Source organism: Rana temporaria, chromosome 5, assembly GCF_905171775.1.
Source record: "Rana temporaria chromosome 5, aRanTem1.1, whole genome shotgun sequence".
NCBI classification, from domain to species: domain Eukaryota; kingdom Metazoa; phylum Chordata; class Amphibia; order Anura; family Ranidae; genus Rana; species Rana temporaria.
The window spans coordinates 38,798,389-38,819,354 of NC_053493.1; the positions used below are offsets into that span (position 1 = coordinate 38,798,389).

Below are 20,966 nucleotides of genomic sequence, written 5' to 3' on the forward strand. Positions count from 1 at the left end.
CAGGTGTTTAAGGATCCGGTTGATAAACGCTTGGAAACATTACTTAAGGCCTCCTTTACTTCAGCAGGGGCGATAGTTCAGCCCGCTGTGGCTGCTATTGAAGTTGCCCAAGCATTATCAGATAAAACTATTTTCGGATATACCCAGGGCTATACGCTTTACGGTGGATGCTATCAAGGACTCCATCCAGCAGGCGTCACGTTTATCCTTATTTCTAATCCATATGAGAAGGCTCTTATGGTTGAAGAATTGGGAGGCTGAGCCCCCGTGCAAAAAACTCCTGGTAGGGTTTCCCTTCCATGGAGGACGTCTCTTCGGAGAAGATCTGGATAGATATATTCAGACTATATCAAGCGGCAAAAGCACTCTCTTGCCAGTCAAGAAGAAGGCCCGAGGGCCCGCATTTAAGCGCCAGCCCTCCCCGGGGCAGGGGCCCTCTAATACCAAACAGTATCGACGGCCTCCTGCAAGATCAGGATTTAACAATAAGCCGCAGGGCCAAGCCACGGGGGGCAAGAAGCAGTGGTACCGCAAGCCTGCGAAGCCAGCCCCCAAGTCGGCCTTATGAAGGGGCGCCCCCACCCACGATGGTGGGGGGAAGGCTGCGTCTCTTTGCAGAGGTTTGGGAGGTCAGCATTCCCGACTGCTGGGTACGGTCTTCCGTGACCACGGGCTACAAACTAGAATTTCTAAAATTCCCTCCTCCTCATTACCAGGAGTCAAGAGTACCAGGCGACCCTGTGAAAAGAGCCGCATTGATGGCGGCATTGAATCATCTGCTATGCCAGAAGGTGATAGTAGAAGTACCAGTCCGGGAACAGGGATTGGGGTTCTACTCCAACCTGTTTATCATCCCAAAGCCCAACGGCGATGTCAGGCCAATCTTGGACTTAAAGGGAGTAAATGCGTACCTAAAGGTCCGCTCATTCCGGATGGAAACTATTCGGTCAGCTGTCGCCGTGCTCCAGAAGGACGACTTCATGGCGTCCATAGACATAAAGGATGCTTACCTTCATGTGCCAATTTTTCAGCCACATCAAGTATTTCTACGCTTCGCGGTGGCTCAGCGTCATTTCCAATTTGTGGCGCTCCCCTTCGGGTTGGCTACGGCCCCCCGGGTATTCACGAAGGTCCTAGCCCCAATCCTAGCCAATCTAAGGACTTAAGGGGTCACGGTCCTGGCTTACCTGGACGACCTCTTGGTCGTAGACCACTCGTCTCCTGGCCTGGAACGAGCAGTGGCCCTCACGGTTCAGTACCTCGAGAGGTTCGGCTGGGTCCTAAATCGAGACAAGTCAGCATTCCTGCCCACAAGGCAGCTGGAATATCTCGGCATGAGATTGGATACAGAACAACAAAAGGTGTTCCTACCCCTATTAAAGGTCAAGGCCATCAAAGAGCTAATACAAATAGTTCTAAGAAAGAAAAGGCCAACTGTTCGCCTATGTATGCGACTACTAGGCAAGATGGTGGCCACATTCGAGGCGGTTCCGTACGCTCAGAGCCACACTCGCATCCTGCAGGCAGCCATCCTGTCAGCATGGAGCAAGAGGCCTCAGGCCTTAGAAATTCCTTTGCCACTCTCACCAAGAGTGCGGCAAAGTCTATCTTGGTGGTTAAACCCTCAGAATCTCCTCAAGGGAAAGACTTTCAGTCCTGTGACCTGGAAGATAGTAACCACAGACGCCAGCCTGATATGCTGGGGAGCAATTTTGGATGGTTGCACTCGTCAGGGCACTTGGGCAGCGGCAGAGAAGCAGTTGCCCATCAATATCTTGGAGCTCAGAGCTGCTCGACTAGCCCTCAGGGCTTGGACGTCCAAACTACAAGGGTTCCCGGTGAGAATACAATCGGACAATGCCACGGCGGTGGCATATATAAATCACCAAGGGGGAACCAAGAGTCAAGCCGCTCAGAAAGAAGTGAGCTTGATTTTCTTGTGGGCAGAAGCCCATGTGCCCTGCATATCGGCTATATTCATTCCCGGAGTGGACAACCTACAGGCGGACTTCTTAAGTCGCCAGACTCTGTTGCCGGGGGAGTGGTCTCTGCATCCACAGGTCTTTCAGACACTCTGCCAGAAATGGGGAGTGCCGGACGTGGATATCATGGCATCGAGACTGAACAAGAAGCTAGACAGGTTCATGTCCCGCACAAGGGATCCCAGGGCCTGCGGAACCGATGCGTTAGTTTGCCCTTGGCATCAGTTCAAACTTCTTTATGCATTTCCCCCGCTCCAGTTACTACCCTGCCTGCTGCGCAGGATCAGGGTGGAGCACATACCAGTTATCCTGGTAGCTCCAGCATGGCCCAGAAGGGCATGGTATTCACTAATCCTGAAGATGGTAGTGGGAGACCCTTGGACTCTTCCTCTACGGCCAGACCTGCTATCGCAAGGTCCGATCCTCCACCCTGCCTTACGGCATCTAAATTTGACGGCCTGGAAGCTGAATCCCTGATTCTCAGGGGTAGAGGTCTGTCTCAGAAAGTAATCTCTACCCTAATCAGAGCCAGGAAACCGGTCTCTAGGGTGATTTATTACAGGGTCTGGAAGGCCTATGTAGGCTGGTGTGAGTCCAAGCGATGGCTTTCTCGCAAATTTACCATCGATAGAGTATTACGTTTTCTCCAGCTAGGAGTGGATAAAGGACTGGCATTAAGCACAATCAAGGGACAGATTTCAGCTTTGTCAGTGTGGTTTCAGCGGCCGCTGGCCACCCACTCGCTGGTTAAGACCTTCATTCAAGGGGTCTTACGTATTAATCCTCCAGTTAAATCCCCGCTTTGTCCGTGGGATTTAAATCTTGTTCTGTCAAGTTTACAGAAACAACCTTTTGAGCCGTTGGCTGAAATTCCTTTGGTTTTACTGACAAGGAAGTTAGTATTTTTGGTCGCCATAGTTTCCGACAGAAGAGTATCGGAACTGGCAGCCTTATCCTGTAAGGAACCATATCTTATTTTACATAAGGACAAGGTCGTTCTCCGCCCTCATCCTTCCTTCCTACCAAAGGTTATATCCAGTTTTCATCTAAACCAGGATTTGGTATTACCATCCTTCTTTCCTAAACCTACTTCCAAAAAGGAAGGGTTGCTGCATACCTTGGATATTGTCAGGGCCATGAAGGCCTATCTTAAAGCTACAGAGAAGATCCGGAAAACAGATGTGGTGTTCATTTTACCGGATGGGCCCAAAAAGGGGCAGGCAGCTGCAAAATCCACCATCTCGAGGTGGATTAAACAGTTAATCACTCAGGCCTACGGCTTGAAGGGGTTGCCTCCTCCGTTATCATTGAAGGCTCATTCTACTAGGGCCATGGGCGCCTCCTGGGCAGCACACCACCAGATCTCTATGGCAAGGCGGCAACCTGGTCTTCGGTCCACACGTTTACAAGATTCTACCAGTTGGACGTAAGAAGGAATACTGATACAGCCTTTGGGCAGGCAGTGCTGCGGGCTGCAGTTTGAGACCCTCGGGTTCCGGGGGCTCCCTTTTGAGTTAAAATTAAAAATTATTTTTTTCTCAACTAAGTTGGATTTAATATGATTTAAGTATATCTCTAAATTAAATCCTTTTGTCTTGGGAAGATGTCTCCCTCCCCTCATTGTAAGCATTGCTTTGGGACATCCCACATAGTAATGAATATGCCGCTCTGTGTCCCGTGATGTACGAGAAAGAAAAAGGGATTTTTAATACAGCTTACCTGTAAAATCCTTTTCTTGGAGTACATCACGGGACACAGAGCTCCCACCCCTCTTATGGGGACCATTTTGGGAGGCATACTGCTTGCTACAAAACTGAGGTACTCCTCCTATGGGAGGGGGTTATATAGGGAGGGGCACTTCCTGTTTGAGATTGCCAGTGTCCATCACCTGAAGGTACTCCATATAACCCACATAGTAATGAATATGCCGCTCTGTGTCCCGTGATGTACTCCAAGAAAAGGATTTTACAGGTAAGCTGTATTAAAAATCCCTTTTTTCAGCTCTTTAGCGCCACCCTTTGGGCAACTTCTGCTAATGTTGTGCTATGCTTAGCATTGCTTCTGAGCATGCGTGTTTGTACTTTGGCATTTTGTCCGAAGGACTGAGTAGTAGACACCTCTGTTTTTTGGTCACTCATTAACCCTTGGTTTTTATAAATTTTTTGTGTGCTTTGTTACACGTTTTTATAGATATACATATATTCATAAGATTTTTTCACTTTTTTTGCACTCGAAACCCTTTGGGATTACGCGCCTATTTTCTGTATGTATGTCCGTTTGAGTTTTTAGGTATTTAAGCTCTTATAGGCAGCAGCATCTCTCATTCAATCACATATTTTTTTCACCTTTTTTATGATCACTTTTTTACTAGGTAATTGTTTTCAATTTTCTTCGAGTGCGAGTGGGTTTAGCGCAGAGTTTTTTTTCTTTTTTGTTTACTTGTGTACACACGGTCAGATAATCCAACAAGACACATTTGTTGGCAGAAAATTTTAAAGCACGCTATCCAACATTTGTTGGCGGAAAATCTGTCAACAATTGTCTGATGGAGCATACAAACGGTCAGATTTTCCGACAACAGCCTGCCATCACACAATTCCCATAGGATAATCCGATCGTGTGTACAGGCTTTAGTCAATGAGATTGATCAGTTCTGTGTACAGGTTCTGAGATGACCTTCCCAGGTTATTTTGCTTTTTCTACTGGACGCTAGACCTATGCTGAGCCAGTGTGGCAAGTGACAGGCCCCTACAGCTATCCTGTGTCCTGCCGTTATGGGAAAATGTGTTCTGTTATTACATTTTTTTATTTTTTTATTAATATGTCGTATATGTTGGGTTACAGGTGAAATAAAAGATTATTTTAGCTGTGAATGCAGTTGTGCTTACAGCTTTTTTTCTGGCACTGGAATGCCGAGCCAGAGCGCAGTCCATAGAGACCAGATCCGCTTGTTAGACTTGTTGGATCATAGCAGCACATTGTGTTCTCAGGTGATGGATTCCTGGTTTGGCCTTCATTGCACACAGCTCAATTCTCAGATTTCTTTAGTGCAGATATTATATTCCATAGACAAAGGCTGTGCTGTTCTGTGATGCACCAGCGTAGGTGTTAATAAGAAGCCATGTAATGCTATCGGACTTTTGTTAGCTTTGTGGTTAAGTCATTACGCTGCATTTCCTTACTACTTCTTCTAAATCGGAATATATGAATCCTTAACACCAGCTGGAATAAAGACTGAATTCCACAAAGCACCAATTGGATTACACATTTAGTCTGACCTACGTAAAGCTGGTTGATTCTGTACTGGTGCTTTGTAGGGAAATCCCTGTGGAGACTTGATCATGCAGGAAAAATTGAATAAGGGTTAAAACTTGTTACCGTATATACTCGAGTATAAGCCGAGTTTTTAAGACCTTTTTTTAGGGCTGAAAATACCCTTCCCGGCTTATACTCGAGTCAGTGTACCTGAGAGGCTGCGGGCGTCCATTTTTTAAAACTCGCGGCTTCCTGTTCCCGTCCCGTTCTTGTGATAGGCGCTTGACACTGTGTTCATTGTTCTGCCTGTCATGGATGTTCTTTCATTCTTGGACAGTGAGTTTCCCAGCCGTCACTGTGTTCAGTGTTCCACCTATCACGGACCTTCTCTTGTCCGAGGATGAAAGAACGTTCGTGATTGGCGAAAAAACTGAATAAAGTGTCTGCTGGGAAACTCCGTGTCCGAGAATGAAAGAACGTCCATGATAGGCGGAACACTGAACACAGTGTCAAACGCCTATCACGGAACGGGACGGGACCAGGGGGAAGCCGCGAGTTTTAAAAAATGGACGACCGCGGCGCAGCCGGTCAAGAATTTCAGGTACGCTGCAATGGGCACAGTGAGGTTGTAATGGGCACAGTGAGGTAATGGGCACAGTGAGGCGTGCAAATGGGCATTGTTGACCCTCTTTCCGCTTACAGTAGCTGCTGTATTTCTCACCCTAGGCTTATACTCGAGTCAATAAGTTTTCACATTTTTTGGTGGTAAAATGAGGTGCCTCGGCTTATACTTGGGTTGGCTTATACTCAAGTATGTGATGTGTCTCCTGACCAGACTGGACCTGGTGGGGATCTGTGCTAGTTTTCTATATATTTCTATACATTCTCTTTAATTGCAGAACCTATGCCAGTTTCTGTTTCTCTCTGAAATAGAAACTGGCATGGAGAGATCTGAAATAGATCTACAGTGGGGAAAATACTTATTTGATTCCCTGTAGATTTGGTAAGTTTACCCACCTACAAATAAATGAAGGGTCTATCATTTTTACCATCATTGTTTAAGCAAACCCTAGAAACTTCTGGACAATTCCTAGAGTCCATGGAACTCTGCCTTAGACCCTTTTCACACTGGGGGATTTTAGGTGCTTTGGCTTTAAAAATAAAAAGCGCCTGAAAGAAGCCTCATCTGCAATCCCAATGTGAAAGCCCGAGTGCTTTCAGAGCCCTTTCACACTGCCAGTGCCGGAAAAACGCTGGTAAAACTCCGCTAAGACCCCTTTCACACTGAGGCGTTTTTACGGCGCCTTGGCGTAAAAAAAAAAAAAGCACCTCAATGGGAAGGGTCCCTTTAGGAGATGTGTATTCAGCGCTGCAAAGAAGCTGCTTGCAGGACTTTTTTTTTACGCCCTGCAAGTGCAGCGCCTCAGTGTGAATGTACTTGGGCTTTCGCATTGGGATTGCAGATGGCGCTTCTTTTAGGCGCTTTACAGGCGCTTTTTTAAAGCCAAGACCCCTTTCACACTGGGGCGTTTTTCAGGCGTTTTAGTGTGAGAGCACTCTGGCTTTCACATTGGGATTGCAGATGCAGCTTCTTTCAGGCGCTTTACATGTGCTTTTTTAACGCTAAAGCCCCTGAAATACGCTTCAGTGTAAACGGGGTCTTGGGGTCCCCTTGCCAGTTTCTTCTGTGCTCTAGTGGATAACATTGAACTAAGTAGTGTGCATGTTGGCCGTTGGATGGAGAAGACCATCACTACTGTACATTACACGTACATTCACTTCTTTGAGTTGATTATTAAGCAATTTAAGAAAGCTTCATTGTTATTTTGTTTTAAGATCAAATCAATATTATTTTGATCCCTTGTCAAGGGGCCCTTAAACAGCGTTGGCACGTAGGCTGGTGCTCATGCTGCGTATTGGGTAGTCAGGCACTGCTCCTCTTCCCCACCTCCATTTCATTTACTTCTACTTTAGCATCCCTTCTTTTTCATATGCTAGCTTTCCCTTCCTATTTCCAGAGAGGAGACTGCAACTAATAAAAAAAATCATTAATAGTAGCCGACCGCGCACCGTCATTATACGGCGGCAGGTCGGCTCTCCTGGGCGAGAGCCCGTAGCTATACGTCCTATCGTATAGCCGCCACTAGGGGGCGCGTGCGCGCCGCCGGAGGCGCGCGCGCGCGCTCCCCGCTCGCCCCCGACTCCCGTGCGTGTGCCCGGCGGGCGCGATCGCCGCCGGGCACACGCGATCGCTCGGTACAGAGCGGGGAATGGGAGCTGTGTGTGTAAACACACAGCTCTCGTTCCTGTCAGCAGGGGAAATGCTGATTTTCTGTTCATACAATGTATGAACAGAAAATCAGTGTTTCCCCTAGTGAGGCCACCCCCCCCCCCCCCCCACAGTAAGAACACACCCAGGCATACTTAACCCCTTCCCCGCCCCCTAGTGTTAACCCCTTCACTGCCAGTGGCATTTTTATAGTAATCTAATGCATTTTTATAGCACTGATCGCTATAAAAATGCCAATGGTCCCAAAAATGTGTCAAAAATGTCCGAAGTGTCCGCCATAATGTCGCAATACCGAAAAAAAAATCGCTGATCGCCGCCATTACTAGTAAAAAAAATATTAATAAAAATGCCATAAAAATACCCCCTATTTTGTAAACGCTATAACTTTTGCGCAAACCAATCAATAAACGCTTATTGCGATTTTTTTTAGGAAAATATGTAGAAGAATACGTATCGGCCTAAACTGAGGAAAAAAAATGTTTTTTTATATATTTTTGGGGGATATTTATTACAGCAAAAAGTAAAAAATATTCATTTTTTTCAAAATTGTCGCTCTATTTTTGTTTATAGCGCAAAAAATAAAAAACGCAGAGGTGATCAAATACCACCAAAAGAAAGCTCTATTTGTGGGAAAAAAAGGACGCCAATTTTGTTTGGGAGCAACGTCGCACGACCGCGCAATTGTCTGTTAAAGCGACGCAGTCCCGAATCGCAAAAAGTACTCTGGTCTTTAGGCAGCAATATGGTCCGGGGGGTAAGTGGTTAAACACAATAAAATGCCTTCATAGAAATTAAAGTGTTTTTCCTGCAAAAACGCTTTCTTACTTTAGAATAAAGAAAAGAAGAATTAAAACCTCTCTTCATGTTTTCTGTTGAGTCTACAGGACAGGAAGTGAACTAAAGTCTCTCCAACAACACACAGATGGCAAACAACCCCCCCCCCCCCCCACTCTATCCAAATGGGAAATAAAGTGGGTTTAGATATGCTTTAATATTTGGTAGCCTGGATGCTTTCTGTAATTCAGTATGTGCATTCCTTAGTTTGAGTATAGTTCTCAAGAAAAAGAAAGCATAAAATAAGAATTTTAGTTCAGCCTTTAAGGTTGTTTACTTTTATAGTTAACATCTCCTGTAAATGAGTCCTAACCACAAGCTAAGTACATCCTCCCTTTAATTACTGGCTGCCCACCCACACTTAATTACTTTAGATTATTGTATGTAATGTAAAGTATAGTAATCGGCCAGACTGTACGCATTCTCTAAACCAATCCAGGGGACATTCTGGGTTCATTGCAGACACCCCATATTGCAATACCTGCATTCCGAAGGGGGGAAGACCATTTGGGTAGAAATAGTCACACATGGACATCTTATTTTTATTTTTTAAGAATAAGGCTTTTTGGGAGAATATGGCACAATGGTGATAGTCAAAGAGAACATTTGAACACAATACTTCAGGTACAGTGCCTTGCGAAAGTATTCGGCCCCCTTGAACTTTGCGACCTTTTGCCACATTTCAGGCTTCAAACATAAAGATATAAAACTAATTTTTTTTTGAAGAATCAACAACAAGTGGGACACAATCATGAAGTGGAACGTAATTTATTGGATATTTCAAACTTTAACAAATAAAAAACTGAAAAATTGGGCGTGCAAAATTATTCAGCCCCTTTACTTTCAGTGCAGCAAACTCTCTCCAGAAGTTCAGTGAGGATCTCTGAATGATCCAATGTTTACCTAAATGACTAATGATGATAAATAGAATCCACCTGTGTGTAATCAAGTCTCCGTATAAATGCACCTGCACTGTGATAGTCTCAGAGGTTCATTTAAAGCGCAGAGAGCATCATGAAGAACAAGGAACACACCAGGTAGGTCCGAGATACTGTTGTGGAGAAGTTTAAAGCCGGATTTGGATACAAAAAGATTTCCCAAGCTTTAAACATCCCAAGGAGCACTGTGCAAGCGATAATATTGAAATGGAAGGAGTATCGGACCACTGCAAATCTACGAAGACCTGGCCGTCCGTCTAAACTTTCAGCTCATACAAGGAGAAGACTGATCAGAGATGCAGCCAAGAGGCCCATGATCACTCTGGATGAACTGCAGAGATCTACAGCTGAGGTGGGAGACTCTGTCCATAGGACAACAATCAGTCATATACTGCACAAATCTGGCCTTTATGGAAGAGTGACAAGAAGAAAGCCATTTCTTAAAGATATCCATAAAAAGTGTCGTTTAAAGTTTGCCACAAGCCACCTGTAAGACACACCAAACATGTGGAAGAAGGTGCTCTGGTCAGATGAAACCAAAATCAAACTTTTTGGCAACAATGCAAAACTTATGTTTGGCGTAAAAGCAACACAGCTCATCACCCTGAACACACCATCCCTACTGTCAAACATGGTGGTGGCAGAATCATGGTTTGGGCCTGCTTTTCTTCAGCAGGGACAGGGAAGATGGTTAAAATTGATGGGAAGATGGATGGAGCCAAATACAGGACCATTCTGGAAGAAAACCTAATGGAGTCTGCAAAAGACCTGAGACTGGGACGGAGATTTGTCTTCCAACAAGACAATGATCCAAAACATAAAGCAAAATCTACAATGAATGTTTCACAAATAAACATATCCAGGTGTTAGAATGACCAAGTCAAAGTCCAGACCTGAATCCAATCGAATCTGTGGAAAGAACTGAAAACTGCTGTTCACAAACTCTCGATGTGCAAAACTGATAGACATACCCCAAGCGACTTACAGCTGTAATCGCAGCAAAAGGTGGCGCTACAAAGTATTAACTTAAGGGGGCTGAATAATTTTGCACGCCCTATTTTTCAGTTTTTTATTTGTTAAAGTTTGAAATATCCAATAAATTTCGTTCTACTTCATGATTGTGTCCCACTTGTTGATTTTTCAAAAAAAATTACAGTTTTATATCTTTATGTTTGAAGCCTGAAATGTGGCAAAAGGTCGCAAAGTTCAAGGGGGCCGAATACTTTCGCAAGGCACTGTATGGTGGTATACTCAATTACATGGAGTATAATCCACAACAATTAATCAGCAAGCAAGATATTCAGAAAGACTATACAAACTTGTAACAGTTCTGGGCTCAAGTGTCTGCTTGGGCAGCTTCTCAAGGGAATATACTGCAGGGGGAGAGAAAGGAATCGAGCAAGAAAACAATGCAGACATGACAAGAACTAGGATAAATGCAGTAATTCTGTGGAAATGCAGCTTGGTTTTCTAGTCTAGTTAAGTGTTGTGGGAAGTGCCATATTTTCCAAGGTAGAGTAGGAAGTAGAAAAAAATTCAAGAGAAGTAGAGAGAATGAAATGAAAAAAAAGGAGGGGAAGGAACAGGAAGAGTGTCGTACTGGAAGGTCAACCGGAAGAGTGCCGTACGGGAAGGTCAACCCAACAAGGTCTCAAGTGAATGTTTGCAAATTGGAGTTTAGAAATGGCAGAATTCGGGGGAGTCAAATTCTATCCATGGAAACCACACATTCCTGAACTTGGTGAAGTTTTCATTAGACGTGGCCAATAACTCCTTCATTTGCTTTATAAAATTTAGTTCACAAACCCATTCCCAGTGTCATAGGTGACTTCCAGTATCTAGGAATTGGGCCCTTTTTTGATATTTTTTGATGAATCCAGGGATCATGGAGAGAATGGCTACTTCTGGCATCTCTGGCCATGTTCTACTCGTAATAAGATAGCTCAGTTGAAATATAGCTGACAAGTAAGGTTTGGTTCTCGGACAGGACCACCAAATATGGAGAAGTGTACCACCTGGCTCTCCATACCTCCAGCATTGATTACACATGGACATTTTTATTTAGAGTAGACTAGCCAAAAACATGTAGGCTTTATTCACACTGTTACATTGCAGCACATATTGTAACTCACACTTGTTTGAATTGGCTCATATAGTTTTCCTTTCACACTAAGTTGTATCACATACCTGAGTTGTGTTGTAGGCACATACCTGGTAGAGACTGAGTTGATGAGTTGGCTTCTCTTGCACATCCAGTCCAACATCCCTAAATGGTTGCAGAAAATGTAAGAACATGGAATTGCATGAGTGCTGGTGTTGCAGGTATTACTGGATATGTGCAGCTGTCGGGTGTGTAACTGTAGACCACTGAGCTGAAACAAGATGTTAGAAGACAGAAGCATCAGACAGGTCACAGGAACATAGCCAAGACACACGTTGAGCTCAATAGCAGCCAGACGGCAAGGTACTAAATAAAAAGACAGGAAAAGAGTTGGGGACCAAGACCAGTTGGTAACAACTGGGCAATGAGTTAGTGCATTGGGAGACAAAAGAGTCCGAAACACAAGCTGAGGCCAATAAATTAAGCAGTGGGGCACCAAATCAAAAGACAGGAATCTAGTCAGGGCACAACCTGAGGTCAGTGAAAACCAGGCAGCAAGGTACCAAATCAGAATACAGGAACATAATTGGGAACACCGGCCTTGGCTGGTAACAGCTGAGCAGCATGTTACCACATTGGAGGGCAAGTCGTGGGCACAAACAGAGGCTGGTGTAATTTGGGTAGCAGAAGTGCATGGCAGTTAGCAGCCAGGGCAGCAAGGTGCCAAATTTTGAAGAAGGCACAGCATTAAAGATAGAATCTGAGGCAGGTAACAGCTGGGCAGTGGTGTATCACATTTGAAGACAGGAGCAGAGTTGGAGGCACAGACCAAGGTTGGTAACAGCTGGTCAACGAGGTACCAAATCAGAAGATAGAAGAAGAATCGGGAACAAAAGCCAAGACCAACAACATGAAGGCAGCGAGATACCAAATCACAAGACCAAAACAGAATTGGGGCTGCACAAGCCAAGGTCCGTAACAGCTAGGCAAATTGGAAGACAGGAGCAAAGTCAAGAGCACCAGATGAGGCTGCTAAAAGCCGGGCAGCGAGTTGCCAATTCAGAAGACAGAAGAAGAGCCGGGGTACAAGTTGAGGTTGGTTACAGCTGGGTAATTGAGGTTCAAGGTAGAAAGTAGTGAACAGAGTCCAATAGTCTATCCAAGGTCTCAAGGCAGCAGGCAGCGGTCCAGAGGCAGGTCAGAAGACAATTCAAGGTCGTACATGTGCAAACAAAATTAACAGGTTGGGTCAAGTAATTGGGGGAATAGATAAAGACCATTTGGCAAGCTGTTTCTGTAGTGCCCCAGTTTATATAGGCTGTTTGATGCCAACAAGCGTGCACATGTGCTTTAAAGCACGCACATTCTCTGATGCATGTGTGGCAGTCCCTTTATGCACAGGTGTACACACATGGCGCTACATTGGTTTTCTTGTGATGGAGCATACCTGTCCTGTCCTTCTGTGTTCCCTGCATTAATTTAAAGGTTTAAAATGGAACTCAAGGCTATACTGTATTTGTGTGTGTATGTATGTATGTATGTGTGTGTGTATGTATGTATGTGTGTGTGTGTGTGTGTGTGTGTATGTATATATAAATACATAAAACATATTTCCACATAAGACTATCATGACTCTTTAATCTGTCTGTATATCGGCCTCCTATCATGCCTTGCAAAACAGGGGGAAGATATAAATCGGGCTCTGCTACATCTTCATGTGCCAACAGGGAACTACCTGACCGAAGGATTGAAGGAACAACGTGTGTGTTGCTGTTCCTTCATTGTCCAATCAGCCGGCTATGGGCGGGAGGTGACACCACTGTGTTCCTTAAATATAACAGTGGTGTCACTGTCCTGGCTGAGCTGAGTTGTACGAGTTGCAAAAGTGGCCCGACAGATTTAGGAATGCTTTTGAAGACCAGTATGTCCTGTTTTTTTAAAAGCAATGATAATATCCTTCCTTGTCTCGGCAGTTGCAGTGACCAGTCCTTAAGGCTGGTACACACAGGACAAATATTCAGCCGGTGTGTACTGTATAGCGACTATCTTTTGTCAAATGTGAATGCTGGAAAACAAGCCTCCAATCAGCTTTGGCAGCCAATTGTGCCAGAGACAGTGCTCCTGTCAGAACACAAAAGCTCAGTGGGGGAGATTGCCGTACTAACATTGCTCAGTTAGTATGGTGATCCTTCCATTTTTTTTCCGTTCAGCCCGCTGTGTTGAACTTAAAAAACAACTTCTAATGTGTACCTAGCATTACTCTTGAACTGAAAGGTGCCCCTCTAATGACATATGAGTGCACTTCAGTGCAATAACACTTGAAATGAAGGCTGAGTGATGACATCATCCCAGGGGGCAGGTCCCTGACAGCCAGGGCTTAGAATGGCGGGTTGAATGGTGATGGCTGTCATTTAACCTGGAAGATTGGAGACCTCTTGTGGCAGAAAGCAATTACTGCAGGGGACAACATTTTTTTTTAGCTCACTATTGTGCTGTTATTTTGGTGTATTAAAAAAAAAAGTCAAGTTAAAAACTAAGCTGAATGGAATAATTTGTAAATCACACCAGTTTATGTAACCTTTGATCAGCACATGTCCAACGTACTTCACCCAGCTACAGCTGTCCGACCGTGTTTTCCATGTACATCTATAAAAGGAGAAGAATTTTTTTGTTTTTAAATCTGCCTTTTTATTTATGTATATGAATGTACAGTACGCCATCAGAGAGGGACTTCAACACCTTCCAGGAACTTCCAAACCGTGTAATCTGTTCCCTAACGAAAACCACTCGAGATATTTTTACTCCTTGTTTATGCTTTTATCTCTCAGATGGTGTTTTGAAGTTTAAAGTGTAATAAAAATAGTTATCTGATGTTCCATGAATGGGAAAATGTGAGTGTAAAAAAAGCAGGGCTGTTGTTAATTTAGATGGGAAAAAGGTAGAAATCCATTTAAAGAGAACTTGTTGAAAATGACCTGTGGAAGAATCCTATTCGCCACTGTTAAAATAGAGCAGTCTTGCCTTTCTAGGATAGGTAGGACTTGTATTCTCTCCCTGTAAAAGGAGAATGCCGTATCATTGCCATATCATTGCCAAATTTAAGGCCATATAGGTTGACCTGTTCTTTGTCTGATCTCGGGGCTGATGGCTTACTCTGTCAGGCAGGTCTTCCGTCAGTTTATAAATCTTTTTATTTAATCCTGACAGCACCTTTGCTATATTACCCACTTGCCGCCAAACCACATACCTGGTACTTCATTGTACTCAAAGGGCCGGATTCACGTAGAGCGGCGAATATTTCTGCCGGCGTAGCGCATCTCATATGCGCTACGCCGGCGTAAAACAGAGAGCCAAGCACAGTATTCACAAAGCACTTGCTCCCAACGTTGCGCCGGCGTAACGTAAATTCTTAGGCATAAGCCGGCCTAATTCAAAGTAGGTGGGAGTGGGCCTGATCCATTTAAATGAAGCGTGACCCCATGCAAATGATGGGCCGAACGAATGGCGCATGCGCCGTCCCGTGGACGCTCCCAGTGCGCATGCTCAGAATCACGTCGGAAAGAACTCCTAAGATACGTCGAATCACTGAACGTAACTTACGCCCAGCCCTATTCACGTAGTACTACGTAAAATACGGCGGCTGTTCCATGATCCATACCTTTGCATGGGTTGCGCCTCCTATATGTGGAATAACTTTACGCCGGACGTACGCCTTACGTAAACAGCGTATATTACTGCGACGGCCGCAAGTACATTAGTGAATCGGCGTATCTCAGTCATTTGCATATTCGACGCGTAACTCAATGGGAGCGCCCCTTGTGGCCAGCATAAATATGCGCCCAAGATACAACGGCATAGGAAACTTAAATCGGTCGGAGGAAGACTATTTTCAGGCGTATCTAGTTCTATGGGCACGGCGCATAGTTACGACGGCGCACATTTACACTTACGCGGCGTATCTCGAGATACGTCGGCGTAAGTGTTGCGTGAATCCGGCCCAAAGTGTTTGTGCTATGGTGATACACCCGGTAATTTTTTTTATTTTTATTTTTAGAGTCGACGGTTCAGCTCTCTTGTAATAGCAATCAGAGTGCCTTCCCTCTCACTGCATTCGGCGACTTGCTTGATCTCTCCTGTCCCATCGGGAGACCCAAGTGGTCAGATGAACAAAGCAGGTGTTCTGTCAAATTCTCCAACCCATCAAACTCCAACTACTTAAAGTGGAGGTTCACCCGGAAATGACAATTTTTAAGATTAGATTCATGCTCATTTTGTCTAGGGGAATCGGCTAGTTTTTTTTAAATCAAAGCAGTACTTACCGTTTTAGAGAGCGATCTTCCCCGTCGCTTCCAGGTATGGGCTGCGGGACTGGGCGTTCCTTCTTGATTGACAGTCTTCCGACAGGCTTCCGACGGTCGCATCTATCGCGTCACGATTTTCCGAAAGTAGCCGAACGTCGGTGCGCAGGCGCCGTATAGCGCCACACCGACGTTCGGCTTCTTTCGGCTACTCGTGACGCGATGGATGCCTGTCGGAAGCCTGTCAATCAAGAAGGAACGCCCAGTCCCGAAGACCCATACCCGGAAGCGGTGGAGAAGATCGCTCTCTAAAACGGTAAGTACTGCTTCGTTTTTAAAAAAACTACCCGATTCCCCTAAACAAAATGAGCATCAATCTAATCTTAAAATTTTTTTTTAGGGTGAACTCCCGCTTTAAATTCCAGGTTTTTTTAAACCCTTAGTAATTAGAGTTTTTGACAAATTGGTGGCTGGACACAACACCGGCAACCGAATAGAGTCCGGTGCAGGATATTATGAGCGGGGATTCTTACTCCGCTACGATACCAGCCAACAAAATGTCCGCCTCCTAGGTGGTGACAACTCTGTCCTCGTTGGCCGCGGTACTGTCAAAGCGGCTCAATCTTTCTGTACCGGACTCTATTCTGTTGCCGGTGTTGTGTCCAACTACCAATTTGTCAAAATCTCCAATTACTAAGGCCCCATACACACGAGAGGATTTATCCGCAGATACGGTCCAGCGGACCGTTTCCACGGATAAATCCTCTCAAAGATTTCCGCTGATTTCGATGGGATGGAGTGTACACACCATCGCATTGAAATCCGCGCGGAAATCCTCTGCCGATGACGTGTCGCGCCGTCGCCGCGATTATGACGCGGCGACGGGCACGACGCTGTCATATAAGGAATTCCACGCATGCGTCAAATCATTACGACGCGTGCGGGGAATCCCTTTGGACGAATGGATCCGGTAAGTCTGTACAGACGAGCGGATCCATCCGTTGGAATGGATTCCAGCAGATGGATATGTTGTGCAGCACAACAAATATCCGATCTGCTGGAATCCATCCCAGAGGAGATTTTTCCGCGGAAACAGATCCGCTGGCGTGTACACACCATAGGATCTATCCGCAGAAACCCATTTGCTGGGATTTATCTGCGGATGGATTCTATCGTGTGTACGGGGCCTAAGAGTTAAAATAATCACTTGTGCTGCAGTGCTTATGTGCTAACAAGAAACCTGCTAGAAGGGTAAGAGAGCAGAGTGATGGAAAGGTGAGCTCCTCAGTCTTCGGCTTCTATTTTCACTGTGCAGTCACAGGCTGACTGAGGAAGAAGATCTGTAGGTGTTACTTGAAGGATAAGTTCATCTTTGGGAACATCTTACATGTTCCACCCGTTTTTAGGCTTCCATAACATGTTACCAATGCTGCAGCTGCTGTGCGATTCCCAAGCCCTTTGCAGCTGTCGGCTTGTAGATCTCAATGAACTACAACAGGACTGTGGAGCGCAGTGGTAGTTGATTGTTTCCTGACAGATTATTTTTTGCTTGCCCGTACGAGATGAATGGGCCTACAGAGATAGTCTGACAGATCTGCATGGTACCAGCATTCTTCTGATCACTGGTGCAATGCTTTACAGCAGTAATCTCTAAACCAGGGTTTGACAAATTTGTTTGGAATCCAGGAGCCAGCTAAAAAAGTTAGGAGCCAGAAAACGCACCCCGTCCCGACGAGCTTGCGCGCAGAAGCGAACACATACGTGAGCAGCGCCTGCATATGTAAACGGTGTTCAAAACCACACATGTGAGGTATCGCCGCGATTGGTAGAGCGAGAGCAATAATTTTAGCCCTAGACCCCCTCTGTAACTCAAAACATGCAACCTGTAGATTTTTTTAAACGTCGACTATGAAGATTTTAAAGGGTAAAAGTTTGTCGGCATTCCACGAGCGGACGCAATTTTGAAGCGTGACATGTTGGGTATGAATTTACTCGGCGTAACATTCTTTCATAATATAAAAAAAAAATGGGGATAACTTTACTGTTGTCTTATTTTTTAAATAAAAAAAAGTGTATTCTTTTCCCAAAAAAGTGCGCTTGTAAGACCGCTGCGCAAATACGGCGTGACAGAAAGTATTGCAATGATCGCCATTTTACTCTCTAGGGTGTTAGGATAAAAAATATATATATAATGTTTGGGGGTTCTAATTAGAGGGAAAATAGTGAAAAATTATATTCGAATTGCTGTTTAACTTGTAATGCTTAACTTGTAATACCAACGACCAACACCAGATGGCGCCAGCTCACACATCTGGTGGTAATAACTTGTAATACAACGGCTCACCACCAGATGGCGCCACCTTCCAAGCCAAGTCGCCAGGACACTATTTCTAGTCGCCATGGCGACCTGGCGACCGGGATTTGTCAAGCCCTGCTCTAAACTGTGGCTGGGGGCCAGATGCGGCCCCTTGCTTGCTTTTATTTGGCCCTTGGGGCAATATTTCAGAGATTTATGAATTTTCAGGGCTGGTTGGGCAGAAGTAGACGTTTTTTGGCAGGTTAAATTTGTTTCCAAATACAATTCATACTTTGTATTTAGCGGTTTGCTTGGAGTTCAGCCTTAAAGTTTGTAAGTTCACCTTTTTCAGAAAATCCCTTTATTCAACTCTATATCCAATAAACCAAACCTACCGTAGCTCTTTTTGTAGGAAATGGCGAAGGTCATCTTCTTCCACAAGTAGCTGTTTTGGGTCCTGTCAAGAAAAAATGTGGACCCCTCATTGCTTTCCATCCTGCCATTTTTAGGAAGGGCTGAATTTCACTATATTGTGCCCCCTGGCGGAAACTCTGGGGCATTCAAACTTCACAGTCTTTTTCTCTAGCTGAGCACACTGTGCACACCTGGCACTTAAATGGCTGATGCTAAAGGTCGCTGGAGCTGGCAGAGGACCTACTGCATGCTTCTGCAGTTTAAACAGTCCAGAGCGGGGGCGCAATATTGTGAATTTTAGCCCATTCTACCAGCGTTGGGGTGGAGAGGAATGTGGGGGCAGTGCTTTTTTTTTGGACAGGACCTAAAATGACTGCGTCTGGAATGGGACGACCTTCACCTCTTCCTACAGTAGGAGCTATGGTATGTACTGCTCATTGGGGGCAGCACAGTGGCTAAGTGGTTAGAACTTCTGCCTGGCAGCACTGGGCCTGCCAGTTTGAATCCCAACCATAACACTATCTGCCTGGAATTTGCGTGTTCTCCCTGTACCTGCGTGGGTTTCCTCCGGGTACTCAGGTTTCCTCCCACTCCAAAGACATGCTGATAGGTTAATTGGATCCTGTCTAAATTGACCCTAGTATGTTTTCCTTTCACACTGGGGCGGTTTGCAGGCGATATTGCGCTAAAAATAGCACCTGCAAACCAACCTGAAACAGTGGCTGCTGTTTCTCCAGTGTGAAAGCCCACAGGGCTTTCACACTGGAGTGGTGCGCTGGCAGGACCGCGCCAAAAGTCTTGCTTGGCCGCTAGATACAAAGTATGAAATGCATATATGGAAGCCATTTTACCTGCCAAACGGAACAATGCCTGTAAAAACGAATAAAGCCACCACATCTAAGGATGTAGGTTCAGATACTGAACTTTAGCACAGTTGTGTTTACTGGATAGGTTTGTATTTCCTCTTGTTGCCTGGGACGCTTTTTTAAATTGTCTTTCATTTCCCAGGTAGGCGGTTTCCTGAAGTCTCCGAAGTATCCAATTTGGGTGATTGGCAGCGAAACGCATCTTACAGTGTTCTTCACCAAGGTAAGATGTTTCACATTTATCATTGGGAATACCTGTTTTCATGAACGTTTATAGATCTTTAATGTGACATACATGGGGAAAATTGACAACTCATGGGGCCGCCGGGCAATAGGAGATTTTGGGGCCCCGGGCAATAGGAGAATACAGAGACACAGAGACACACAATACACACACAGACACACAATATACACACAATATACACCCACACACAGACACACAATATGCACACACACACAATATACACCCACACACAGACACACAATATACACACACACACACAATATACACACACATTATACTAACAACACTGAAAAGGTACTGGAGAGGCGGGGCAGTTAAAATCTTTTTTTTTTTTTTAAAACACGGATTTTTACATACTGTCCCTGGTTTTACTGAGGCTGGCAACCCTGATGGGGCCCCCTAGTGGCATTGGCCCTTGGGCAGTGCCCGGGTGCTCAAATGGTCAGTCCGCCCCTGGTGACATACCAATATTTAATTCAGACCACTCAACTATAGTTATTTACTTATAAAAAAAACCACAAAAAACAGCACTATATAAATGGAAAAGATGATCAATGTTGTTCACTTAACCAGTCAGTAGTCAGAAAGTTAGGGCTGATCAGTGTAATTACTAATGTGTCTCACAGGAAAAAAAACAAAAACGAAACTCGCGTTAAAGGGTCACTAAAGGAAAAACATTTTTTTGCTGACATGACTGTTTACAGGGTATAGAGACATAAAAGTTAACTGATTCCTTTTAAAAATGATTACAAATAGATACAAATCAATCATATAATGTGCCTGCAGGTTAGTTTCACTTTTAAACTGGTTTCATGTTCCTGTGAACTAGAGAGACACACAACAAAAACAAACATATCCAGGGCAGTGTTTTGTTTTTAAAATGAATCGGATTGGTTCTGTTAAGTTTTAGACACACAGCAATGACAGCTTAGACCACCGTGAGAAATCTCCCAGTACTGTGGTTATAAGGAGCCAGACAAGCAGGAAGTGTGGAGATCACAGCAGAATTACAGCAACTTCAAAGCAAAAACGAACAATGAGGACATGAAACCAGTACTGCAGTAAGGTAAAGGAAGCTATTTAGCTAAAAAAAAAAAAAATTCCTTTAGTGATCCTTTAAGATTTATACCCAAATCCCAGCCTTCAGTGTGTATATTTTTTATGTACATGCATTTGTTTGTTTGCAGCATGTCTGCAATGCATTTGCTGGCAGCACTAGGATTGTTGGTTTCAATCACAACCATGGCACTACCTGCATAGTTTGCACGTCTTCAAATCTTCAACTCTGATCTTTAGTTCTCAAATCTTGAAGGTTCTGTGGGCTTCTTCTATGAACTCTGATCTTTAGTTCTTTCCATAGATTTTTCTAAGTCGGGTGATTGGCTGGGCCATTCTAGCAGCTTAATTTTCTTTCTTGGAAACCAATTGAGAGTTTCCTTGGATTTGTG

At 44.7% G+C, this 20,966-nt stretch overlaps 1 protein-coding gene across 1 annotated transcript in view; it reads left to right on the top strand.

Moving 5' to 3' along the window:
• The window catches only part of MINDY3 (MINDY lysine 48 deubiquitinase 3), a 263,254-nt gene that overhangs the window by 115,931 nt on the left and 126,357 nt on the right, over positions 1 to 20,966 (top strand). The window contains exon 11 of the mRNA XM_040352409.1: positions 19,417 to 19,497. Within this exon, the coding sequence (XP_040208343.1) occupies positions 19,417 to 19,497 (81 nt within the window). The remainder of the gene's footprint in view (positions 1 to 19,416; positions 19,498 to 20,966) is intronic.